The sequence below is a fragment of the Tamandua tetradactyla genome, chromosome 24 (assembly GCF_023851605.1).
Source record: "Tamandua tetradactyla isolate mTamTet1 chromosome 24, mTamTet1.pri, whole genome shotgun sequence".
Classification (NCBI taxonomy): Eukaryota; Metazoa; Chordata; class Mammalia; order Pilosa; family Myrmecophagidae; genus Tamandua; species Tamandua tetradactyla.
The window spans coordinates 20,959,559-20,982,822 of NC_135350.1; the positions used below are offsets into that span (position 1 = coordinate 20,959,559).

Consider the following 23,264-nt stretch of genomic DNA (forward strand, 5'->3'; position numbering starts at 1 on the left):
CATTAGTTTTTCTCCTCCTTTTCCCTTCTCTTCTCCTTCTGAGACACCCACAACACGTATATTTGTGCGCTTCATATTGTCCTTGAGTTCCCTGATACCCTGTTCAAATTTTTCCATTCTTTTCCCGATAGTTTCTGTTTGTTTTTGGAATTCAGATGTTCCATCCTCCAAATCACTAATTCTATCTTCTGTCTCTTTGAATCTATCATTGTAGGTATCCATTGTTTTTTCTATCTTTTCTACTTTGTCCTTCACTTCCATAAGTTCTGTGATTTGTTTTTTCAGTTTTTCTATTTCTTCTCTATGTTCAGCCCATGTCTTCTTCATGTCCTCCCTCAATTTATCGATTTCGTTTTTGAAGAGGTTTTCCATTTCTGCTCGTATATTCAGCATTAGTTGTCTCAGCTCCTGTATCTCATTTGAACTATTGGTTTGTTCCTTTGACTGGGCCATATTTTCAATTATTTGAGCGTGATCCGTTATCTTCTGTTGGCGTCTGCACATTTAGACAAATTTCCCTGGGTATTGGATCCAAAAGTTTGGGAGATTTTTCTGTGAAATCTCTGGGTTCTGTTTTTCTTATCCTGCCCAGTAGGTGGCGCTCGTGGCACACGTTTGTCTGCGGGTCCCACCAGTAAAAGGTGCTGTGGGAGCTTTAACTTTGGAAAACTCTCGCCGTCAGGGAGGTTCGCTAGCCGAAGCGGCTTGAGCCGGCCCGGGGTCCGAACGCAGGGAGGGTTGCTGGCCGCCGCAGCCTGGGAACGAGCCCGTCCGAATTTCCTAGTCGGCCCGGGGCGACAAGCGTGGAGGGAGGGCGGCAGTGGCAGCGGCCCACCCGGGAGAGTGCATGTTCCCGGGGAGTCACGGGTTTGGAAGGGGCCTCCCCCACCCGTCACCGTTCTCCGCGGCCTGGGGATTTCCGATCCAATTTTCTCAGTTGGTCAGGGGGGCCACGCGTGGTGTGGGCACCAGCCGCCACGGTTTCAGGGGACCGCCTCTCCAATTCTCCCAGCCGGCCCGGGAAGGGGGAAGGGAGTGGATCCGGCCGCTTGCCGCCCCACCCAGTGAGGCCCGCGCGCCTCGGTGGTCTCACCCGAGCTGCTTCTCTCAGCCAGCCAGCCGTTCCAGAATGGGGTACGCTGTCTTTTTTTTATCTCTGTTGTGGCTTTGGGCACTTTCTGTATCGTTTCTACTCCCCTAGTAGATGTCCTGGGGAAGAAACTAAGATCTGCGCGTCTTACTAAGCCGCCATCTTCTCCGGAAGTCCACATTAATTTTATTATGACAAACCACCCATGCATACCTGGGATAAAACCCACTTGATCATGGTGTATAGTTATTTTAATGAGCTGTTGATTCTGTTTGCTAATACTTTGTTGAGGATTTTGCATCTATATTCATAAGGGATCTTGGTCTGTAATTTTCTTTTCTTTCAGTATCTTTATCTGGCTCTGCTATTAAACTGCTGTTGGCCTCATAGAATGAGTTAGGAAGTGTTCCCTCCTAATCAATTTTTTGGAACAGTTTGAGCAATATTGGTATTAATTCTTGGAATGTTTGGTGAAAGTCACCAGTGAAGCTATCTGGTCCTTGGCTTTTCTTTGTTTAGGAGGGTTTTGATTAGTGATTCAATGTTTTTAATAGTTATTGGTCTGTTGAGATCTTCTATTTCTTCTTGTGTTTGTATATGTAATTTGTGTATTTCTTGGAATTTGTCCATTTCTTTTAGGTTATCCTATTTGTTGGTCTACTTTTGTTTATAGTATCCTTATATAATTCTTTTTATTTATGTGGTGTTGACAGTAATGTCCACCCTTCATTTCTGATTATGGTTATTTTCATCCTTTGTCAGTCTAGCCAAAGGTTTGTCAATTTTATTGATTTTTTTTCAAAGAAGCAACTTTTGATCTTGTCAATTCTCTTTTCTATCTTTGTATTTCTCTATTTTATGTATTTCCACTCTGATTTTTGTTAGTGCTTTGGTTTCAGTTTGCTGTTCTTTCTCTAGATCCTCCAGTTGTAAGAGTATGTCCCTGATTTGAGATGTCTGTTCCTTTTTAATAAGCGTTTAGAACTATAAATTTCACTTTCAGCATTGACTTGCTGCCTCCCATAAGTTTTGTATTTTGTATTTTTGTTTACACTTGCCTCAAGACATTTCCTAATTTTCCTTATGACTTTCTCTTTGACCCATTGCTTATTAAAGAGTGTGTTGCTTAATTTCTACATATTTGTGAATTTTTAAATTTTCCCTATTATTTATTTCTAGATGTATTATGTCTTGATCAGAGAAGATACATTGTATGGTTTCAAAATTTTGAATTTATTGACCCTTGTTTTATGATCTAACGTATGGTTTATCATGGAGAATGATCCATGTGCAGTAAAGAAGTCTACATATACTGATGCTGTTTGCAGTTTTCTATATATGTTTGTTAAATCAAGTTGGTTTGTAGTATCATTCAAGACTTCTATTTACTTATAATCGTCTGTCTGAATGTTCTGTCCATTATTAAAAGTGGTGTATTGAAGTCTTCTCAACTTAATGTTGAACCATTATTTCTCGCTTCATATCTGTCAATATTTGGTTCAGATATTGTGCAGCTCTGCCATTTGGTGCATATATAGTTGTAATTATTATGACTCCTAGTTGAATTTACCCCTTTTCAGTACAAGTGACCTTCTTTGTCCCTCTTAACAGCTCTCTTTTTGTTACTATTTGCATGATATATATTTTTTTCTGGACTTTTGCTCTCAATGTTACTTGCAACTTTGGGTTTATGGCCAGCCTGTTATAAACAGCATATAGTTGGGTCATGCTTTTTTTTTTTTTACCCATTCTCTGCCAATCTCTGCCTTTTAATTGGAGAGTTTAATTCATTTACATTTAGAGTCACTACAGATAATGCAAGACTTTCTTCTACCCTTCTGCTATTGTGTTTAAGTCTGATACCTTTATTCCCTCATTTCTTCTGTTAATACCAACTTTCATATTTATTTGATTTTTTGTAGTATGCCATTTGCAGTCCCTTCTCATTTCTTTCTGTATATGTTTTTTCATATTTTTGTAATTATGTTGGGCTTTAACCTAACATCTTAAATCTATAACAGTCATCCTTGATTGATACCAACTAAATTTCGATAGCATTCACATACACTGTTCTTTGCCCCTCATCATCCACCTTTTTATTTTTCCTTTTGTATAGTATATCTTATACATTTTAGATTCAAAACTATAAATTGTCATTATTTTATGCATTTGCATTTTAGAACCTATAAGAAGTAAAAGGTGGAGTTATATACCAAAAAAATTACAAAACAATAATAGTGACATTTACAGTTACCCATATGGTTATTGTTACCAGAGTTATTTCTTTATGCTGCTTGATCCACTATCTAGTTTCCCATCTTGTCATTCTGAAGAAGTCCCTTTAGCATTATTTGTAGGGATGGCTAGTGGTGATGAATTTCTCAGCTTTTGATTATCAGGGATTATCTTAATTGCCCTCATTTTGAAAGACAGCTTACCAAATATAAAATTCTTGGTTGGCTTGATTATCTTTTTCTCAGTGCTTTAAATACTTTATCCCATGCCTTCTGGCCTCCATGTTTTCTGATGAGAAATGAGTGTTTAATTTTGTTGCAGTTCCCTTGTACATGACATGTTACTTTTTTTCCTGCAGCTTGTAGAACTCTCTTTTCCTTGGCATTTGACTGTTTGACTACTATGTGTCAGGGCATGGTTCTAGACAAGTTTATCTTGTTTGTAGTCCTCTTGAATGTGCATAGTAATGTCTTTCATTAAATGTGGTAAATTTTATGCCATTATTTCTTTGTATATTCTTTCTGCCTTTATCTCTTTTTCTTCTTCTTCTGGGACTCCTCTATTGGAATGCTTGATAGTGTGCCAAAAGTCTCTTAGGGTTTGTTCACTTATTTTCTTCCTTTTATCTTTCTGCACCTCAGTTTGAATCATTCAAGTTGCCTTGTTTTTAAGTTTACTGATTCTTCTACCAGCTCCAATCTGCTCTTAAAACCTTCTAGGAAATTTTCATTTCAGTTATTGTCATCTTTAACTTCAGTGTTTGTTTCGTTCCTTTAAAACAATTTTTTTAATTTTTTTAATTTTTTGTTTGGTTCCTTTAAAAAAATCTCATATTGTTCATTCCTTGCTTTCCTGATATTCCTTAGTTCTTTTTCTGTGTTTTCTTCTATCTTTTTGAGCATATTGAAGATAATTTTTTATGTCTTTTTTCCAGTATGTCTAAAGTCTGGCCTTTTTCACTGATGGATTTTTATTTTGCTCCTTTGGATGGGCCATTATTTCCTGTTTCTTTGCTTGTCTTGTAATCTTTTGCTTTACACTGTACATTTTAATATTTAAAAGAGTTAACTCTGAGATTTAGTCCCTGAGCTGTCTGTTCCTTAATATGTATCCAGCTAGTAAGACAGAATTTCCTTGAATGCCAAGAGCCCCCGCCCCCCCAAAAAATAAAAGAAAACCAAAAACAAGGAAACCAGTGTGAAAAACATCCTTCATGGTGTTTGCAAATTAGCTTTGTGTTGACCAGTACCCTTTTTCAGAGATTAGCCCTACTATCAAGAAGATCAGCCTATGGCAAATGTGAAGTGCAGGGTCCTTTTTATCTTTTCTGAACCTGTGTCTTGTTCTGGTCTTATGCTTATTTGTAGCCTTAAGAACTCCCTTGTTGCAGGAATTTGAATGTCCCTGCTACTCCCTATAGAATACACCCCACCCTCTTCTGGTTGCTCTATTGTATGTCTTGAAGTTGGTAAGCCTTTGCCCTAACCCACTATAAGTTCCTGGCAAGTTCTGAGACGGTGAACCAGAGTTGAGTTTCCTGGTTCAGTCTTTAGACTTCCACCCAATAGATTGGCACCAACATACCAACACCCCAGTATACACTGCCAGTTTTTGCTAAATGTTCAAAGATGCTATGGGGGAACAGCACCCTGGAGCATATTACACTGTCATTTTGATCAATCTGAAGCCTTTCTAGTTTCTTCAGGTGGAAGCTCTGATTGTTAATTTTAGATAGTTTTTCTGTTCTAATGTGTTTGAAAGTTTTTATTGTATATCAAATATACCATTTTAACCCCATTCAAGTGTACATTTCAGTAATCTTAAATTACAGTCACATAATTGTGCTACTATCGATATCCACTAGGCCTACTTTTTCTTCACCTTGAACAGAAACACTTCATCCATTTAACTATAACTCTCTCTCCCTGCCCTTCCCATCCCCCACTGCCCCTGATAACCTATAAACCTATGCCCTTGATAACCATCTGTCTCTATGAATTTTTCTTCTCCTTGTTATATGGACATTTTCTCAACACTAGAGCTGTTAACTTGTAGCTTATTAAATTCCCTTCAGAAAAGCCATTCCATTTCTGGCATATTGCATTCCAGCAGCTTAACAAACTAATACACCCCTCTATTAATAACCCCCTGTAATAGTTCCATATATCTACTCTAGTTCATGAAAGAAATTTTTAATAATTGTAAGTTAATCACAGACATTGTACACCACAAGATTCACTGATTTATACAATTCCCATGTTTTAACCTCCAACTTTCCTTCTAATGACTACATGACTCTAAGCTTCCCCATTCTACCACATTCACACCCCATTCAGCACTGTTAGTTATTCTCACAACAATGTGCTACCATCACCTTTGTCCATTTATAAATGTTTACGTTCAACCTAGTTAAACATTCTGCACGTATTGAGGAACTGCTTCCCACTCTTTAGTCTCATTTTATATCCTAGCAACATATAGTCTATATTTTATGTCTATGAGTTTACATATTATGAGTTTATATCAGTGAGTTCATACAATATTTGTCCTTTTATGTCTGCCTTATTTCACTTAATTTAATGTCCTTAATGTTCATCCATGTTTTCACATGCTTCAAGACTTCATTCCTTCTTACTGCTGAATAATATCCCATCTTATGTATATACCACATTTTGTCTATCCATTCATCTGTTGATGGACACTTGGGTTGTTTCCATCTTTTGGCAATAGTGACTAATGCTGCTATGAACTTTGGTGTACAAATGTCTATTTGCATCCCTGTTTTCAGATCATCTGAATATATATCAAGTATTGGGATTGCCAGGTTATAAGGCAACTCTGTACTTAGCTTCGTGAGGAATTTCATCATTTTTAATGTGGGCAATCATAGTTATAAATTTCCCTCCAAACACCACCTTTGACATAAGTTTTGATATATTGTGTTTTCATTTTCATTCACCTAAAGATATTTCCTGATTTCCCTTGTGATTTATCCTCTGAACCATTGTTTGTTTAAGAATGTTGTTTAATTTCACATTTGTGACTTTTACAGTTCTTCTTGTGTTATTGATTTCTAGTTTCATTCCATAGGAGTCAGAGAAGATGCTTTGAATAATTTTAATCTTTTTTAATGTATTGATACATGTTTTGTGACCTAAATGTGGTCAGTCTTGGATAATGATCCATGAGCACTTGAGAAGAATGTGTAGTCTTCTATTGTTTAGCGAAGTGTTCTATATATGTCTGTTACATCTAGTTCCTTTATAGGATTGTTCAAGTCCTGTTTCCTCATTGATTTTCTGTCTAGATATTCTCTCAATTAATGAAAGTGGTATTTTGAATTCTCCAACTTTTATTGAATAAGTATCTATTTCTCTCTCTTGTTTTGTTGATGTTTGCCACATGTAATTTGCACTCTGCAATTAGGTGCATATATATTTATAATTGTTATATCTTCTTAGCAGATTGACCCTTTATTAATTAATATTAATAACCTTCTTTGTCTCTTATAAAAGTTTTTTAATTTAAGTATGTTTTGTGCAATATCAGTATAGTAATTCTAGCTCTCTTTGTATTGCTGTCTGTATGGACTATTTTTTTCCATTCTTTTCATTTTCAACCTATTTATTTCTTTGGGTCTGAGGTGAGTCTCTTGTTTAAAAAAATATATACAGTTGGATCATGCTTTTTTTAATCCATTCAGCCAATCTGAGTTCTCTGACTGGAGATTTAATCCATTTACATTCACAATAATTACAGATAAGGCAGGACTTACTCCATCCATTTTATACTTTGATTCTTTTTTTTATATCTTTTTCACCCCCTTTTCCTTCATTGCAGCCTTCTTTTGTGTATAGTCAATCTTTCGTAATGAAGAAAATTGATCCCCTTCTCATTTCCATTTAGTATATACTTCAAATACTTTCTTTATTGTTACTATGGGATTTCTATTAAACAACCTGAATCTATAACCAACTAGTTTTAAATAACAATTTAATTTCAATCACATACCCAATATCTGCTTCTCTACCCTCTGTCCCCTCTCTTTGTTTTGACACATATTACTTCTTTATATTTTGTATTCCCATAAAATAGAGATATGATTATTTCTTGTTCAATTGTATTCTAAATATTATAGGAAATGAGAAATAGAGGTACATACCAAGAGTACAATAATACTGATATTTGTGTTTGCCCATGTGGTTACCTTTACCAGAGGCCTTTGTTTCTTCATATGTCTCCAAGCAGGTATCTACTGTTCTTTCTTTTCAACCTGAAGAACTCCCTTTAGCACTTCTTGTAGAACAGGTCTTGTGGAGATGAGCTTCTAAAGAGATGTGTGTGTGTGTGTGTGTGTGTGTGAATGTTTTAAACTCTCCTTCATTTACAAAGGAAAGTTTTGCCAGATATAGAATCCTTGGTTGACAATTTTTCTCTTTCAGTGCTTTAAATATGTCACACCCACTGTCTTGTTTCCATGCCTTCTGATGAGAAATTGGCACTTAATCTCATTAAAGATCCCTGGTATGCAGCATGTCACTTCGCTCTCACTACATTCTTATTTCTTTCCTTATCTTTGGCATTTGTCATTTTGATCATGAAATGTCTTATATTTAGTCTGTTTGAGTTTATCCTGTTTGGAGTTCTTGGGCTTCTTGGATGTATATAGTGATATCTTTTATCAGATTTGGGAAGCTTTCAGCCATTATTTCTCCCAATATTCGTTCTGCCCCTTTTTCCTTCTCCTCTCATGCTGAGACCCCAATAATGTGTATATTGGAACACTTCATGTTGTTTCACAAGTCCCTTACGTTCTGTTTAATTGTTTTCATTCTTTTCTCTATCTGCTTGTGGTAGTTAGATTCAGTTGTCAACTTGGCCAGGTGAAGGCACCTAGTTCTGTTGGTATGGACATGAGCCAATGGTACATAAACCTCATCTGTTGCTGATTACATCTGCAGCCAGCTAGGAGGCGTGTCTGCTGCAATGAATGATGTTTGACTTAATTGACTGGTGCTTAAATGAGAGAGTGCAATGTAGCACAGCCCAAGTAGCTCAGCATACTTCATCTCAGCACTTGCAGCTCAACCCAGGCCTTTGGAGATGCAAAGAGAAATCACCCCGGGGAAAGTTGTTGGAACCCAGAAGCCTATAGAGAAGGCCAGCAGAGACCATCCTGTACCTTCCCACGTAAGAAAGAACCTCAGTTGAAATTTAGCTGCCTTTCCTCTGAAGAACTAACAAAATAAATCCCCTTTTATTAAAAGCCAATCCATCTCTGGTGTGTTGCATTCTGGCAGCTAGCAAACTAGAACACTGCTCCTCTGACTATATGATTTCCATTATCCTGTCTTCTAGTTCACTCATTCTTTCTTCTACCTGTTCAAATCTGCTGTTGAATGCCTCTAGTATATTTTTATTTTTATTTTATTATTATTATTTTTGGAAGGTTTTTTGTTTATGCTTTTGTTTTTGGCATGGGAAGGCTCCAGGAATTGATCTCGGGTCTCTGCCATGGCAGGTGAGAATTCTGCCACTGGGCCACCATTGCCTGCCCTCAACTATATTTTTAATCTCCCCTATTGGGTTTTCCATCCCTAAATGTTTGTTTGGTTCCATTTTAAAATTTCAGATTCCTCTTTTGTTTGTGCATTGTCTTCTTTATATCCTTTGGGTCTATCTTTTCATGTAGCTCATTGAGCTTATTTAGGAGATTTGTTGAACATTGTTGATTAGTTACTCCAATGTTTGTGCTTCTTCTGTTGTTTTAACTTGTTCCTTTGAATGGGGCCATACAAGTGTATATGTATGACTTATGATCATTTGTTGAAGTCTGGGGAATTTGATTATTTTGATGCTAACTCTGGAAGTTAGTTTCTTCCTCTTCCTTACAGTTTTAGCATAGATTGGCTGTGTGTTAAGTCTCTTCTTCAGTCCTTAGCCCAATTTATACTAAGCCTTTAGAACAGGTTGTAGTTAACACCTCCGTTTTTCTCAGATCTCCCTGAGTCTGTGTCTTTCCCTGGGCATGCACTGTAACTTTCAGGAATTCACTGGTATTTATGACTGCTTCCCCTCCAGGGCAGAATTTCCTCTCTCTAGTTCCTCCTCCTAAGGTTCTGAGTAGTGTCCTTAGTTTTATAGATTTTTCCACCCATAGCTATGGTAGCTCAGCACCACTCCTATCCTTTGGGCCACCTTTTCACTACAGCTTTCAGTTTTGGGTCTGCATAGCTGTATAGTAGCTCCATTCCCCCTTTCTGTGCAGCTTTTCTGCCCCCTATAACTTCTAGGTTAGGGGACGAGACCAGTACCCTGACTTTGTCTTCCATAGAGCCATGTGACATCAATGTACAAAAATACACAATATTTTTATTTAGGTACACCAGCAATTAGCCACCAGGAACCTGGACTCTTTGCCATTGTGGTGCTGCGGGTTGATCTGGTTACAGTAGTTACACTTAAATGTGCATATGCAGACCACCACCATGGGCCTATAGATTTTCAGGGTCTCATGTTTGAATGCCTATGAGCTATTCAGCTACCACTGTGGGTGAATCAGAGGTGAAGGACAGGCAGCAAGATGACTCCTGACCTCAGGGGCCCTGCTGTGATTGGCACAAACTGCTGCAGGGATTCAAGCATGGGTAAATTTGTCCCATTTCTCTCCTGTTGCTTTCAGGTATTGTTGTGGTTGTTGTTTTTTCTGTTCCAGTGCAGCATGTGTTGTTCTCTAGACTTGATAGTTTTTCAGAGATTTGAGAGTTGGATTTACCTTTTATTTTATTTGTTTCTAAGGAAGAGCATTTACCAGGACATCCTATATTGCCATCTTGATGACATGATTCAATCTAATATATTTTTAAAGTTATACATTGACATCTACACACTAATTACATTCCAGTAATATGACCTCTTGTATTTCATTTTCACTCAGTATAAGATATATTCTAATTACCCTTGTGTTTTTTTTTCTTTTACTCATAGTTACTGTTTGCATATCTCTTTTCCATCCTTTTATATTTAACCTATTTGGTTGGTTGACTATTTTCAACTAAAGTAAGTTTTTTTGTAGACAGCATAGCAACCAGTTGTATCTTGCTTTTTAATCCAGTATTTCCATCTACCTTTTAATTTTATGAGTCATATTTTTCTGTCCCTTCTTATGTATAGTAATTTTTGGTTGAAAACTAGACATTTTAGATTACACATTATAATGACACTGCATTCAGGTTTATGTTTTATTTTCTGTGGATTTTTGGAGGGTTTTTTTTTTTTTTTTTTTTGGTAATGTGCCTGTATTTAAACTATGTTGTCTCTCTGTCCTATTATTTGCAGAAACTAATGCCTTTTACCAGCTTTTTTTCTTTAAGCTTGGTTTCCTATAAGTTTTTGTTGTGTCTGCAGAGCTTAGTTCCTAATGATTTTGGAGAGGTTGCATTCAAACACCTAAGCCTATAAGGCTTCCATCCTCTGCCAATTGATCTGTGGGAAGGTTGGGGAACACAGTCAAAGTTGCAGACACTTCTCAAATCTCCCTTCATTTTTACTTTTTGCCATACTCTGTTGAGTCTTCCCTGGACTTGTATACTTTCCTAATCAGTCATGATGTGAGGAGAACTTATCTCAGCCCCTACTGTGGTTCTCTGATTTCTGGGATATCCCAGTTAAATTGTGAGCTAGCCCATCACTTGCTTCAACCAGGACTACAACCTCAGATAAGTAAAGCTGCAAATTTTCTATTTCCAAACCAATTTTAGTCAGCAAAACTAAGATGTTTATCCTTCCACCCTAAATCAAACCACTCCATTTCGCAGCAAAGCTGCTGTTTTTCACATCCAGCTCCATGCTGGTAAAACCAGTTTTTTCTCGAATGACTTGGGGTGGGGGGGGGGGGCAGTGATAGAAGCAATCCCAGGCCAGGAGGCCTCAGATTCCCACTGTTTCTTTCCAGAATTTTACCACTTTTCCAACAATTTTATATCTACATTTGGTCAATTTTCGTGAAATGACTGTTTTTGGTAATTTTGTCCAGTTTTGTATGTGGTTGTTATTGTTGTTTTGTTGTTTTTGAGGAAATAAATTGCCAACCTCTGCATGTCATCATTACAGGAAGTCCCCTCCACATACCTCATTTTTGTAACCCCATTTTAGCAATTGTCGTTAGTAATGTGTTATACAACCAAAACTTGTTTAGATTTATATACATGTATACAAATTTCTTGGTACATCATTCTTTCCTTTTTGGTTTTATGTCCTTATTTCTAAAGTATATTATCTTAGTTTTGTCTGAGCTGCTATCACAAATACCACACAAAAGGTTGGCTTAAACAATGGGAATTTATTGGTTCATGGTTTTGGAGGCTATAGGATGTCCAAAGTCATGATACTGGCAAGTCTTGTTTTCTCCCAAAAGTCTGTAGCCTTCTCATGCTATCTGCTGGCAACCATTGAGATTCCTTGGCAGCTTTCCTGGTACATGGTAACGTTCTCTCCTTTCTCTTTTGGGTTCCTGCCAATTTCCTGCTTCTGCCTCTGGCCTTCTCTGATCCTGGCTTCCAATTTCTCCTTTTTATGAGGACTCTTTATGTAATCCTGATTAAAGCCCATCCTGCTTCCACTGGTTATACCTTAACTAAAAATAATATCTTCAAAAGGCCTTATTTACAATGGGTGTGAACCTGTAGGAATACAGATTAAGAACATGTCAAAATTAGGGTACATAATTCAATATATTACATATAAACTTCGGTAGTTTTTTCCAACAAAATACCTTATGTTCTTAGATGTATTTATTTAAGCATGTCTTTAATATGTCTTTTGTTTGAATGATAGTCTAAATTTCTATGGAATTCAACATTGAATATTTATTTTGTCTCTGCACTTTGAAGATATATTTCATTATTCTAGCTTCTGTTACTCCTGTTGAAAATCTGCTCTACTGTTTTTTTCTTTGTGGCCAGTCTACCTTTATCTCTCTGGACTCTTTAAGATCTTATTTTTGTCTTTGGTGGTATGTAGTTTCTCAATATTGTGTCTAAATGTATCTTTTTATTTTATCCTGGTGAAAATTCATTTTGCTACCTGGGTACAAAGATATATGCTTATTCCCCCCCAATTCTGAATGCTTCTAAAGCCAACTACCTTCTTTCACGTCTCAACTACCTCTTTTTCTGGAACTACTATTGGATGTATATTATCTTTTCATTCTATCCTCCATATTCTATGTTTCTCATATTTGCCACTTCATTTTTCTTTTTATGCTACATATAGGTAATAAACTCACATATTCCAGTTTGCTATATCTGTCTTTTCAGCCATGTCTAGCTTGCTGTTTAAGATATGTAGTGATTTTTTTTTTAATTTAGTTATGTTTTAGTTTCTTTCCAGATGTTCTATTTGATTCTTTTACAATCCTTGCAGGTATTTTTTTCTCGTGTCTTCAATTTTGTTTTAATTGTCAGGAGCCTTTTTGAACACGCGTATTTTGTACTGTCCTCTAGTAGTCCTTTCAGCTGCAGTTTTTACATATCTAATCCCACTTTTGTGTCCGTTAGCACTTTTATTTTATTTTATTTGCTTTTGTTTTTGTTTTATTTCTTTGCTCTTTTTGTGTCCATTAGCTTTTGCTCATGGGGGATTATTTCTTATTTTGTAAGTTTTTATTTTAAGGTCAAATTCATTAGAGCTTTACCTTTAGAATTTTAAACAGTCTGTAATCAAGAGTGTCTATCTAGCAGTGTTTTGAATTAGCAGCTCCTAAATCTCCTAGAAATAGTTCCATGGGGGAAACACTTTATGCTAAGTACAGGACTTTAGAGTTCCCAAACTATGAAAATCATGTACATTTGGGCCTTAAACAAAAGTTAGATAGGCCCATTTATATAAATTTTCAAAGGTGATTTTGCTACCGAGTTGCCAGCTAAGACAAACAAATTGCCTTGCCTTCTCCTTGGGTCAGTAGAAAGATATTTTATGGTCTATTCTTAGATTAAAACTTCAGCTCTTCAAGTGTTCAAAGTTTTACAGGGTGGCAATGATCAGAGAATTAGATTCAAGAATCTTAGTTTCTAACTCTCTGCCTTGAGTGAAGCAAAATTCTCTTTTGTCTTGGCAGTTCTTCATAGCCAAAAAGAGGTTACCACTAAAAACTGAACTTAAGCTATTTAAGAACCTAAAACTATTAGAAATTGTGATTTATGGTAAATAAATGTGGCCATTTAATTTGCAGATAGCAATTTACAGTATAACCACCTGCCCTTTACTGCCCACTAAGGAATCCCCATTGAGTAGGATAATTCCATAGTATCTAATTGTCAGCCAGCCACAAGATGTCTCCTACCTTACTGGACCTATATATGTCTTCTTTCTTTACATAATCTAAGATTCTTTATTCTTATCCCCCCAAAGGCCGTGTTCACTTTTTTCTCAGCCCATAGCCCCTCTAATACCTTGACACCAACTATCTACTGAGTCATCCTTTCAGTACATACTTAGGCTGCTCTGTTAAAAAATGTAGCACCCTGCTACTGCACCCTTCAACGAATTTGAGATTTCTCATTACAACGAATCATCCTCTTATTTGTAATGAAAAATCTATTTTAAAATATAAAACAAAATAAATCCCATCATATTGCCATGACATTTTTAAAATGTTATGTAATACAAGGAATGTTTGTCAATTTAAAGCATTCACATATGCTTTTAAAATATATTTTTAAAAAGTACTTTGCTTAAAATTTGTCCCATAAACTGACAGGAACTTTGGAATGTATTTTAAATAGATATGTCTGCCACCATACTAGCAAAGCAATGTTAATATACAGTATATATCATTATATAGAGCTGGCTATTAATATATTTGATAAAATAGAATTCATCCTCTTTATGTGCATGTCTCTGTGTCTATGCAGATATATAGATGTGTGCTTTTTAATATTTCAGGAATTATACTTATTTTGGTATGGAGTGTAGCCTGGTCATTCTTAGGCTCTGAAGTTCTCCCTGGTGGAAATTTATTTGGACTGTTAGTTATTTTTTATTGCTCCCTTCTTGGGGGAAAACTTTTAGAAATCATTAAAATACCTTCTGTGCCTCAACTTCCACCTCTTCTTGGTAAGTGTATAATTAACTCTCCTTTCTTTGTTATTTTCTAGCTGAAGTAGATATAATTTAGGATTATTTCAATGTGATGTGATATATAGCTCTTTTATATGTGTATATTTATATGTGTATAATATACATGTATATTTATGTATGTGTTTATATACAAATATTTTCCAAACTATACTTTAAAATAATTTGAATAGCCTCTAAATATAATTTTTGCTTTATTGTTTACTAGGGCATGTCTTGCTTAGTTTTATTAGGTATTATATAAAAAGAAAAAATGGAAAAGACTGAATTTTTCTATAGAGAACCTAACTCAAATAGAATTACAACATTCAAATATTATAGTGACTAGGTCATATGGCTTTTGAGTAAGCTGTTTGAGCATTTCCACTATATATGTTTATGGATTCATATGTGCCTAACTATTATTATGCTCTGTTTCTTCACCACAGTTCTTCTATAACTCTGCAGTTAAATAGAGGTAAATTAGTGGAAAAACTTAGGACAGAGGTGCCACTTACTTCTAAATATTCAGTACATCTAATTATTGTGTACACTCTGAGTAGAGTTTCCCAGACAACCTCTCTATTTCATTTCTAACACCCTGTCAATGTCCATACATCCTTGCAGCACCTCCTAAATATTCACTGAATCTTTTTCCACCTTTGTCCTAGTTTAGGCTTTTTGTTTCCGACTCTCAAGTGAACTATGGCAGAACTTTCTAACTGATCTCCGTCTCCAGTTTTATCCCTACCTAATTCAACAAGGCCATCAGATATAAAAAACAAAATCCCCTATCACTCTCTGTCTAAAACCTTCCCATAGTGCCTTACTCTGCCAAAGGGGAGGGGGGTCAATTTTCTATGATCTGGCTTCTCCAGTTAATCTTCCCACCCCTATTCTTGCCCTTTATGTTCCAGCAACATTGAACTATTTGTTGCACTTCTTTTAAATAGGTCATTTTTTATCTGCCTCTGTTCATGCTGCCGCCTCTACTTTTACGTAACCCGTGCCTCACCAAAGTAATGAGACAGTTTGCTTAAAGAAGGGAAATTAAACATTTCATTTTTCTCTCTTGAATAAATGAACTAAATCAAACATGCTTTATTTTCTTTCTTTTAAGGGATGTTACTAGGTGGTTTTACCATCAGGAATATTCCATTCATCAGTCAACATGTCAAAATTAATAGTGTATGGTCTTCATCTCTAAGAAATGCTGCCCTAACAGTTATACTAATACGAGCTGGGCTCGGACTTGATCCAAAGGTATATTTTCAGTTACAACAAAAGTAAAGTTATTTTAAATATTAGAGGCTGGAGGAAAATTTAAAAAGTGGAATTTTTGTTATAGTTGTTCCAATAAGAGTTTTTAAACCAAACTAAAATAAAGAAAAAGATTTTACAAAAATAGTGACAGAATGCTTGCCTGCCATGCCAGAAACCTGGGTTTGATTCCTGGTGTCTGCCCATGCAAAAAAAAAAGTAGTGGCATCTTAATTTTCATGTTTGGTCATTATTTCAGCTGATATTAAGAGACATCACTTTGCTGCAAGGACTCTATTAAAAATCATGTTTAATTGTTTGCATAGAGATAAATGTCACTTGCATAGTACCCTTATTATGTGGGAGTTTGTGGCTCTTCATCCTTGGAAAACTTTCTATTTTTTGGTTAGTAAAGCATAACTGAAAAATAAAAGCTTTTTTTTCAGGGAGATTAAGAATTTCAAGAATTTCATTTTTTCCCCCACAAAATTATGTTCCTAATTACCGTTGCATTTTTATAAAAGCTAATATCTTAAAATATTCCTGTCTAGGAATTACAAATCCATTTGGGTTTTTAAAAGATACCTACTTATGTATATGAGTTCTACCCAGATAAATGTGACAAAGGTATGGATTTAATGGAAATATCTCAAGAATAAAAATTATTATGGACAATGATTTATTTTATTCTCCCAGAGAAAATTTATGCCCAAATTTTAAAGTTCTGTCTTTTAGTTAGTTGTACCATTTTTAGATGATTTTCTTTTTGACATTTTGATATTTTCTATTTATAATTATGGATTTAATGAAGCAGTTAAACTCATCATCATTTCAAATGATGGAAATGGAAATAGACCTAAAAGATTCAATCATTATACTATTTACTGGGAATATTAAGGAAGTAGATGGTTATTTAGTCCAAGAGAAATGGATATCTTTTAAAATTAAATTACAACAATGTTTTATAAAATATGAAATGGCCTGTAATCCAATCTATGATGGCATATAAAATGAGCTGTGTTAGAATTTTATACTCAGTGTGACAATCTAGCAAAATGAGATTTAGTTTAATGACAGTTTATTCAAACAAGACTATACACTTCACTATTGTTTAAATACTTTTCTTGTAAGTTTTTCTAAATGTGACTATTTTTACATTTCAGGTTTTGAAGGAATTGAAGAAAGTTTGTGTAAGATTGTCTATTGGTCCATGCCTTATAGAAGCATGTTCAGCTGCCTTTTTTTCACACCTCATTATGAAATTTCCCTGGCAATGGGCATTCCTATTAGGGTAAATTTTATTTCATTTTTATGCATTAAAAATTTCAATTAAAGATGCTTGGCTTAAAATTGCTTGAAATATTCAGAACATTGTATAATATTCTCCATTAAAATTATTCCCATTGGTGGAAAACCTTGGGAGTTGATCAGAAAGAGCCATGTCCCAAATCTACCATGTCTCTGACAAACATGTATAGTTCTTAAACACATAGCGCCAAGATAATTTGCTTCATCAATTTCCTTCTTTCCTGTATTGTAACCTATACTTTTAACCTATCTAATGGCCCTTTCCTCACACCTCATATATTATATATATAAACGTGAGTATGTGTTGTGTGTGTGAAATAAATTTTATACAGATAAGGATATATAAATAAAGCTCCTCCTTTTTAAAAACCAAACAAATGAAAAACCCTTTCCCTAGATTCAATGTCCATCTGTTTTTATCCACCATCCTTATTTCTTCATGGCTAAATCCTTCCAAATAATAGTCTGCAATCACTGTCTTTAGATCTCCAACCCCTTTTCATTTTCAACCCGTTAAACTTGGCCTCTACTTATCCATTCCAGGGAAATGTATAGGATAGCTCATCCATGACATATTTACTGCCAAATCCAATGGGTTCTTAAATTTTTATTATCAAGGTGATAATATGCATTTTTCTTTTAAAAAATTAGACTCTTACCCATAAAAGTAAAGTGCCTTTTGACCATACCTTCACATCCTAGTGCCCATACCCCTACCCAAAGTGACAACTCATAGGAATTTTATCATTCCAGACATTTAGAAATAATATTCCAGACTTCAAAAAATACACATATATGAATCCATAGAAAAAAGTATTATTTTGTGTGTTATATAAATAGTATCAAATAATTTTTCATTTTATAATTTGTTCTTTTAACTCGGCAGTTTTTTTTAGATCCATCCATGTTGAAACAGGTGGTTCATTCCTTTAATTGTTGTAGAATTTTATTTCTATGACTAGACCAGGTTTTATTCAGTGTTTCAAAAATAGTATTTTACCTGGCTCATTTCATACACATGTGAGTTTGTCTAATATATTTAAAATAGTTGTCCTATTTCCAAAGGCCCGTTTTACTCCATGGTCACCAATGTATACTCGTATATTTTATTCTTATTATTTTTAAGTGCAGTTGTTTTAAATGTATCTTATAAAGCCTCTAGAATTTATTATGTGTGGAGATCTAGCTATATTTTCTTCCACATGAATAAATAATCTCATCATTCATAGAATAGTCCACTCTTTTCCTCAATGACTTGAAATGTCAATTTTATCTTGCACGAGTCCCATAGATTTGTTTATATGCTTTGTATTTTGTTTTCTTACAATCTATTTCATTTATTTCAATATCACTATTACAAGGGTTTTAATTATTTTACTTTTACGTAAAGTATCTCTTTTTCTATATTGATGTAGTCCATCATTATAGGCTCTATTCTTCTAAATGGTTTTTAAAATCAGTCTAAAGTTCAATGTCAAAGTTCAATGAAAAATTCTACAAGGATTTTGTTTTGGTATAACACCAAATTAATAGATTAATTTGGCAGAGAGATGACATCTTACAATATTGAGGCTTTTTTTTTTTCTTTTTCCTTTTGCCTGGGCAGGCACCAGGAATTGAACCTGGGTCTCTGGCATGGCACACAAGAATTCACCTGCTGAGCTACCATCACACCTCTCAATATTGAGGCTTTTTATCCAAAAATGTGGAACATCTATTTAAGTGTTCAGATGCTATCTTAAGTACCAAATATTTATTTCTACTTTTTATAAAGGTCTATTTTCATAGTTATATTCTTAGGTATTTTGTTTTTTATTGATGTTACAAATAGGACTTTTTCCCATAACACTTTCTATTTATCTTTGCAGATGTATAAGAAAGATACTACTTTTTAAAAAATACCATCTTTATTTCATACAACAAAATGAACAGCCTTTTTAGTGAACAATTTGAGAAATTTATATATTCATGTAACCAATAGTACAATCAAGATGTAGAACATTTCCATTACCTCTAAAAGTTCTCTTGTGTCCTCTTCTGGTCAATTTCTCATCATCTATTTTCAGTCACAACAGACTAGACTTTTTTCCTAGGGTTTTATATAAGTGTAATCATAGAGCATGTACACTTCTGTTTCTGGTTTTCAATCCACGAGATATTTCTGAAATGCATTCATATTATGAATAGTTCATTCCATTCTATTACTGAGTAGTATTTAATTGTATGTATTTACTACAAAGTTCATCCATTCATCTGTTGATGGGCATTTGGGTTGTTCCAGTTTAAGGCTATTACAAACAAAGCAGGGATGGAAATTTACATTTAAGTTTTCACGTGGATATTGGTTTTCATTTCTTAGCTATATACCTAAGAATGGAATGGATTGCTAGTTTCCCAAAGTATTATAGTATTTTATATTAACACTAGCAATGTTTGAAAATCTATGTTGTCCACATCCTCTCTAATACTTGGTAAATGTCCATATATTTACTTCAGCACTTTTATTAGGTATGTAGTGATATCACTTTGTGATTTTAATTCACAATTCTTTGTTAACTATTGTTTTAGTTTCTTAGGTTACTCAAATCAAATACCATGAAATGGTTCAGATTAAACAATGAGAATTTATTCACTCACAGTTTTGTGGCCAGAAAAATGTCCAAAACAAAGCATTAAGGCAATGCTTTCTCCCCAAGGACCTGTAGCATTCCTGGCTGGCTGACAATGATCCTTGATTCCTGTCACATAGCAAGGTACATGGTAGTTTCCTGGTCTCTTCCTTCTCTTCTAGGTTCCATTTGAGCTTCTTGCTTCCTCAGGCATTCTCTCTTTGAATTCACTCTGTTTTAAAGGCTTCCAGTGATAGAATTAAGATCCATCCTTTTGAGGTGAGACACACCTTATCTGAAGTAACCTCATCAAAATGTCCTACTTACAATGGGTACATCTACAAGAATGGGTTAAGTTTAAGGATATGTATTTCTGGGGTACATGCAGCTTCAAACAGCACAACTACTGACATTAAACATATTTATATCTTCTTTGATGAGGTGTCAGTTCAAATCTTTTGCCAATTTTAAAAATTGAGTTCTTCATTTCCTTATTATTGTGTTTTAAGGGTCAGTTTTATATTTTGGATACAAGTCCTTTGTCTGATATTTGTATTTCAGTTGTGTTTGCCAAGTGTGTGACTTGCCTTTCATTTCCTTAATAGTTTCTTTCAAAAAGCAGAAGATTTAAATTTTGTTGTTGTTCAACTTGTAAATTTTTTCCTTTATGGTTTGTGCTTTTGTGTAAGGATTTAGAAATTTTTGCCTACTCCAATCAAGGTCATCATGATTTTCTGTATTTTCTTATAAAGGTTTTACAGTTTTTGAATTTAGGTTTATGACCCATTTTCAGTCAATTTTTGTGGATGTTGTGAGATAAAGGTTGAGGTCCATTTTCTTCTTAAAAGCTACTAGTTAATCCAGTGTCATTTATTGAAAGTACTATCCATTCCACATTGAACTATCGTGGCCCCTTTTATGAAAATCAATAGACCCATATATGTGTGTGATTATTTCTGGACACTGTATTCTATACCACTGATTTATATTTCTCTCCTCACACCAATACTATATTGTCTTGATGGTAGCTCTGTGGTAACTCTTGAAATAAGGTAGTGTAAATCCTCCAAATTGTTCTCTTTTTCCAGGTTGTTTGGATATTGTAAGTCTTTTGCATTTCCAGATACATTTTAGAATAGGCTTGTCAGTTTCTACCCAAGAGATGACTGTGAGATTTTGATTGAGATTGGGTTGAATCCAAAGATCAATTTGGAAACAACTAACTTAAGTAATATAGAGTTTTCCAATCCATGAACATGGTATAATCTCTCCATTTATTTGAGCCTTCTTTATTTTCTCTCAGCAATGTTTTGTAGTTTTTATCATACAGGTCTCACATATATTTGTTAAATTTATTTATTTATTTATTTATTTATTTTTTTTATTTTTTTTTTTTAAAGAGAGAGGGAGGAAGGGAAGGAAAGACAGAGAAGGAAGGAAGGATAGAAGGAAGGAAGGGAAACATCTTTAAACATTTTCTTGTTTTATTATATTTTTTGTTTGTTTGTTTGTTTGTTTTTACATGGGCTGGGGCCGGGAATCGAACCGGGGTCCTCCGGCATAGCAGGCAAGCACTCTTGCCCGCTGAGCCACCGCGGCCCGCCCTGTTAAATTTATTTTTAAGTATTTTTTTATTTTTTATACTCTTGGGTATTATATTTTTTTATTTTAACTTCCTATTATTCACTGGTAATAAATAGGAATATAATTTATATGTTGTTAACTTTTTATTGTATAGTATAACATATGTACAAAGCAAAGAAAGGAAAAAGCAGTCATTTTCAAAACACTCTTCAACAAGTAGTTACAGGACAGATTCCAGAGTTTCTCGTGGACTACCAAACTGTCATCTTAGATTTTTCCTTCTAGCTGCTCCAGAACATTTAAGATTAAAAGGAATAAATATTTTTTTATCATCACATACAACTTTTTTTCTTCTTTGTGAAAAATAATATACATACAAAAAAGCAATACATTTCAAAGCACAGCACAACAGGTAGTTGTGGAACAGATTTCAGAGTTTGGTATGGGTTACAATGCCACAATTTTAGGTTTTTACTCCCGACTGCTCTAAGGTACTGGAGACTAAAAGAAATATCAATATACTGATTCAGCAATCATACTCATTTGTTAAACCCTACCACCTCTGTATAACTCCACCATCACCGTTGATTTTTCTCCCACTCTTGAGGGGTATTTGGGCTGTGGCCATTCTAACTTTTTCATGTTGGAAGGGGCTGTCAATAATATGGGGTAGGGAGATGGAACTAGCTGATGTTCTAGAGAGGCTGGCCCCTCTAGGTTACAGGTCTTATCTGGTCCAGGGACCTATCTGGAGATTGTAGGTTTCTGGAAAAGAATATAATTTATATTTGCATATTTACTTTAAAGTCAGTTTCTTGTAGAAAACAATTTTTTTTAAATCAAGTGTGGTGTGGTAATTTCTGTCTTTTAAATGGAGTACTTGGACAATTTGCATTAATATAATTACTGATTTGCTTAATAGTTTTTAAATCTACCATTTAAATCTACTACTTTATAATTTTTTTATATTTGCTCCTTTTCTTAGTTCTCCTTTCCTCTTTTACTGCACATTTTTCAATTTATTGATTTTTTCATTATTCACTTTTATATATTCACGTGTGACTATGTCTTTTCTTTTACTTTTTTAATAGTTGTCCTATGATTTACAACATAAATCTTTCACTTACTCTGGTCTACCTTCAAGTTACATGAAATATACCACTTCATGTAAAATGCAATATCTTTACATTTTTATTATTTTTGCTTTAAACAGTCAATTATCTTTTAATGAGATTGGAAAATGTCATATATTTATGCAAAATTTACCATTTGTAGCACTTTATTCTTTTATGTAGATACAAAATTTTACCTATCATTTTTCTCTTGCTTTTAGAACTTCTTTTAACATTTCTTGTAGTACAGATTTGTTAGCAATGACTCCTTGCAGCTTTGGTTTGTCTGAAAACGTTCTTGTTTAATGTTTTCCAAAGGATATTTCTGCTGATATGGAATACTAGATCAACAGGGTTTTTTTTTCCATTACTTTAAAGATGTTTTCCATTATCTTTAGGTTTGCATAATTTCTGTCAAGAAGGTTACGGTTATTACCTGTGTTACTCTGTATGCATTTTTATTCTGTGGCAGCCTTTAAAATGTTCTCTTTAACCAGTGGTTTTCAACAATTTGACTATGATGTGCCATATTGTGATTTTCTTTATATTTATCTCACACTGGGTTTATTGTGCTTCTTCAGTGTGTGGTTTCTTAAGTTTCTCATCATAAGTGGGAAATTTTCAGCCTTTATTTCATAAACATTTTATTCATCAGTATTTAACTTTCACTTACTGCTATATATACAGTGATATTTTCATTTCAGATACTGAAAGTTTTATTTCTTCAGTTCCATTTGCCACTTTATGATATCTTCCATTTCTCTCATCATTATGTTCATGTGTTTTCCTTTCAACCCTTGAGCAATGGGATGTATGTTATAACAGATTCTTTGAGGTACTCATCTACCAAAACAATTCCATCATCTCTAGCATTTCTGGGTCTATTTATATTGACTGATTTTTTTCCCTCTTGGTTATATCTAATAATTATTGTCTTGTCTGTTATGTCTA

General features: G+C 34.5%; 1 protein-coding gene across 3 annotated transcripts in view; it reads left to right on the forward strand.

Moving 5' to 3' along the window:
* LOC143668084 (sodium/hydrogen exchanger 9B1-like) overlaps positions 1-23,264 on the forward strand; it is a 91,448-nt gene that overhangs the window by 39,782 nt on the left and 28,402 nt on the right. For 2 of the 3 annotated variants that reach the window (XM_077142665.1, XM_077142667.1), the window contains 3 exons: positions 14,270-14,440; positions 15,561-15,703; positions 16,864-16,991. In XM_077142665.1, coding sequence (XP_076998780.1) covers positions 14,270-14,440; positions 15,561-15,703; positions 16,864-16,991 — 442 coding nt within the window. The remainder of the gene's footprint in view (positions 1-14,269; positions 14,441-15,560; positions 15,704-16,863; positions 16,992-23,264) is intronic. The other variant, XM_077142668.1, reaches the window with a different exon arrangement.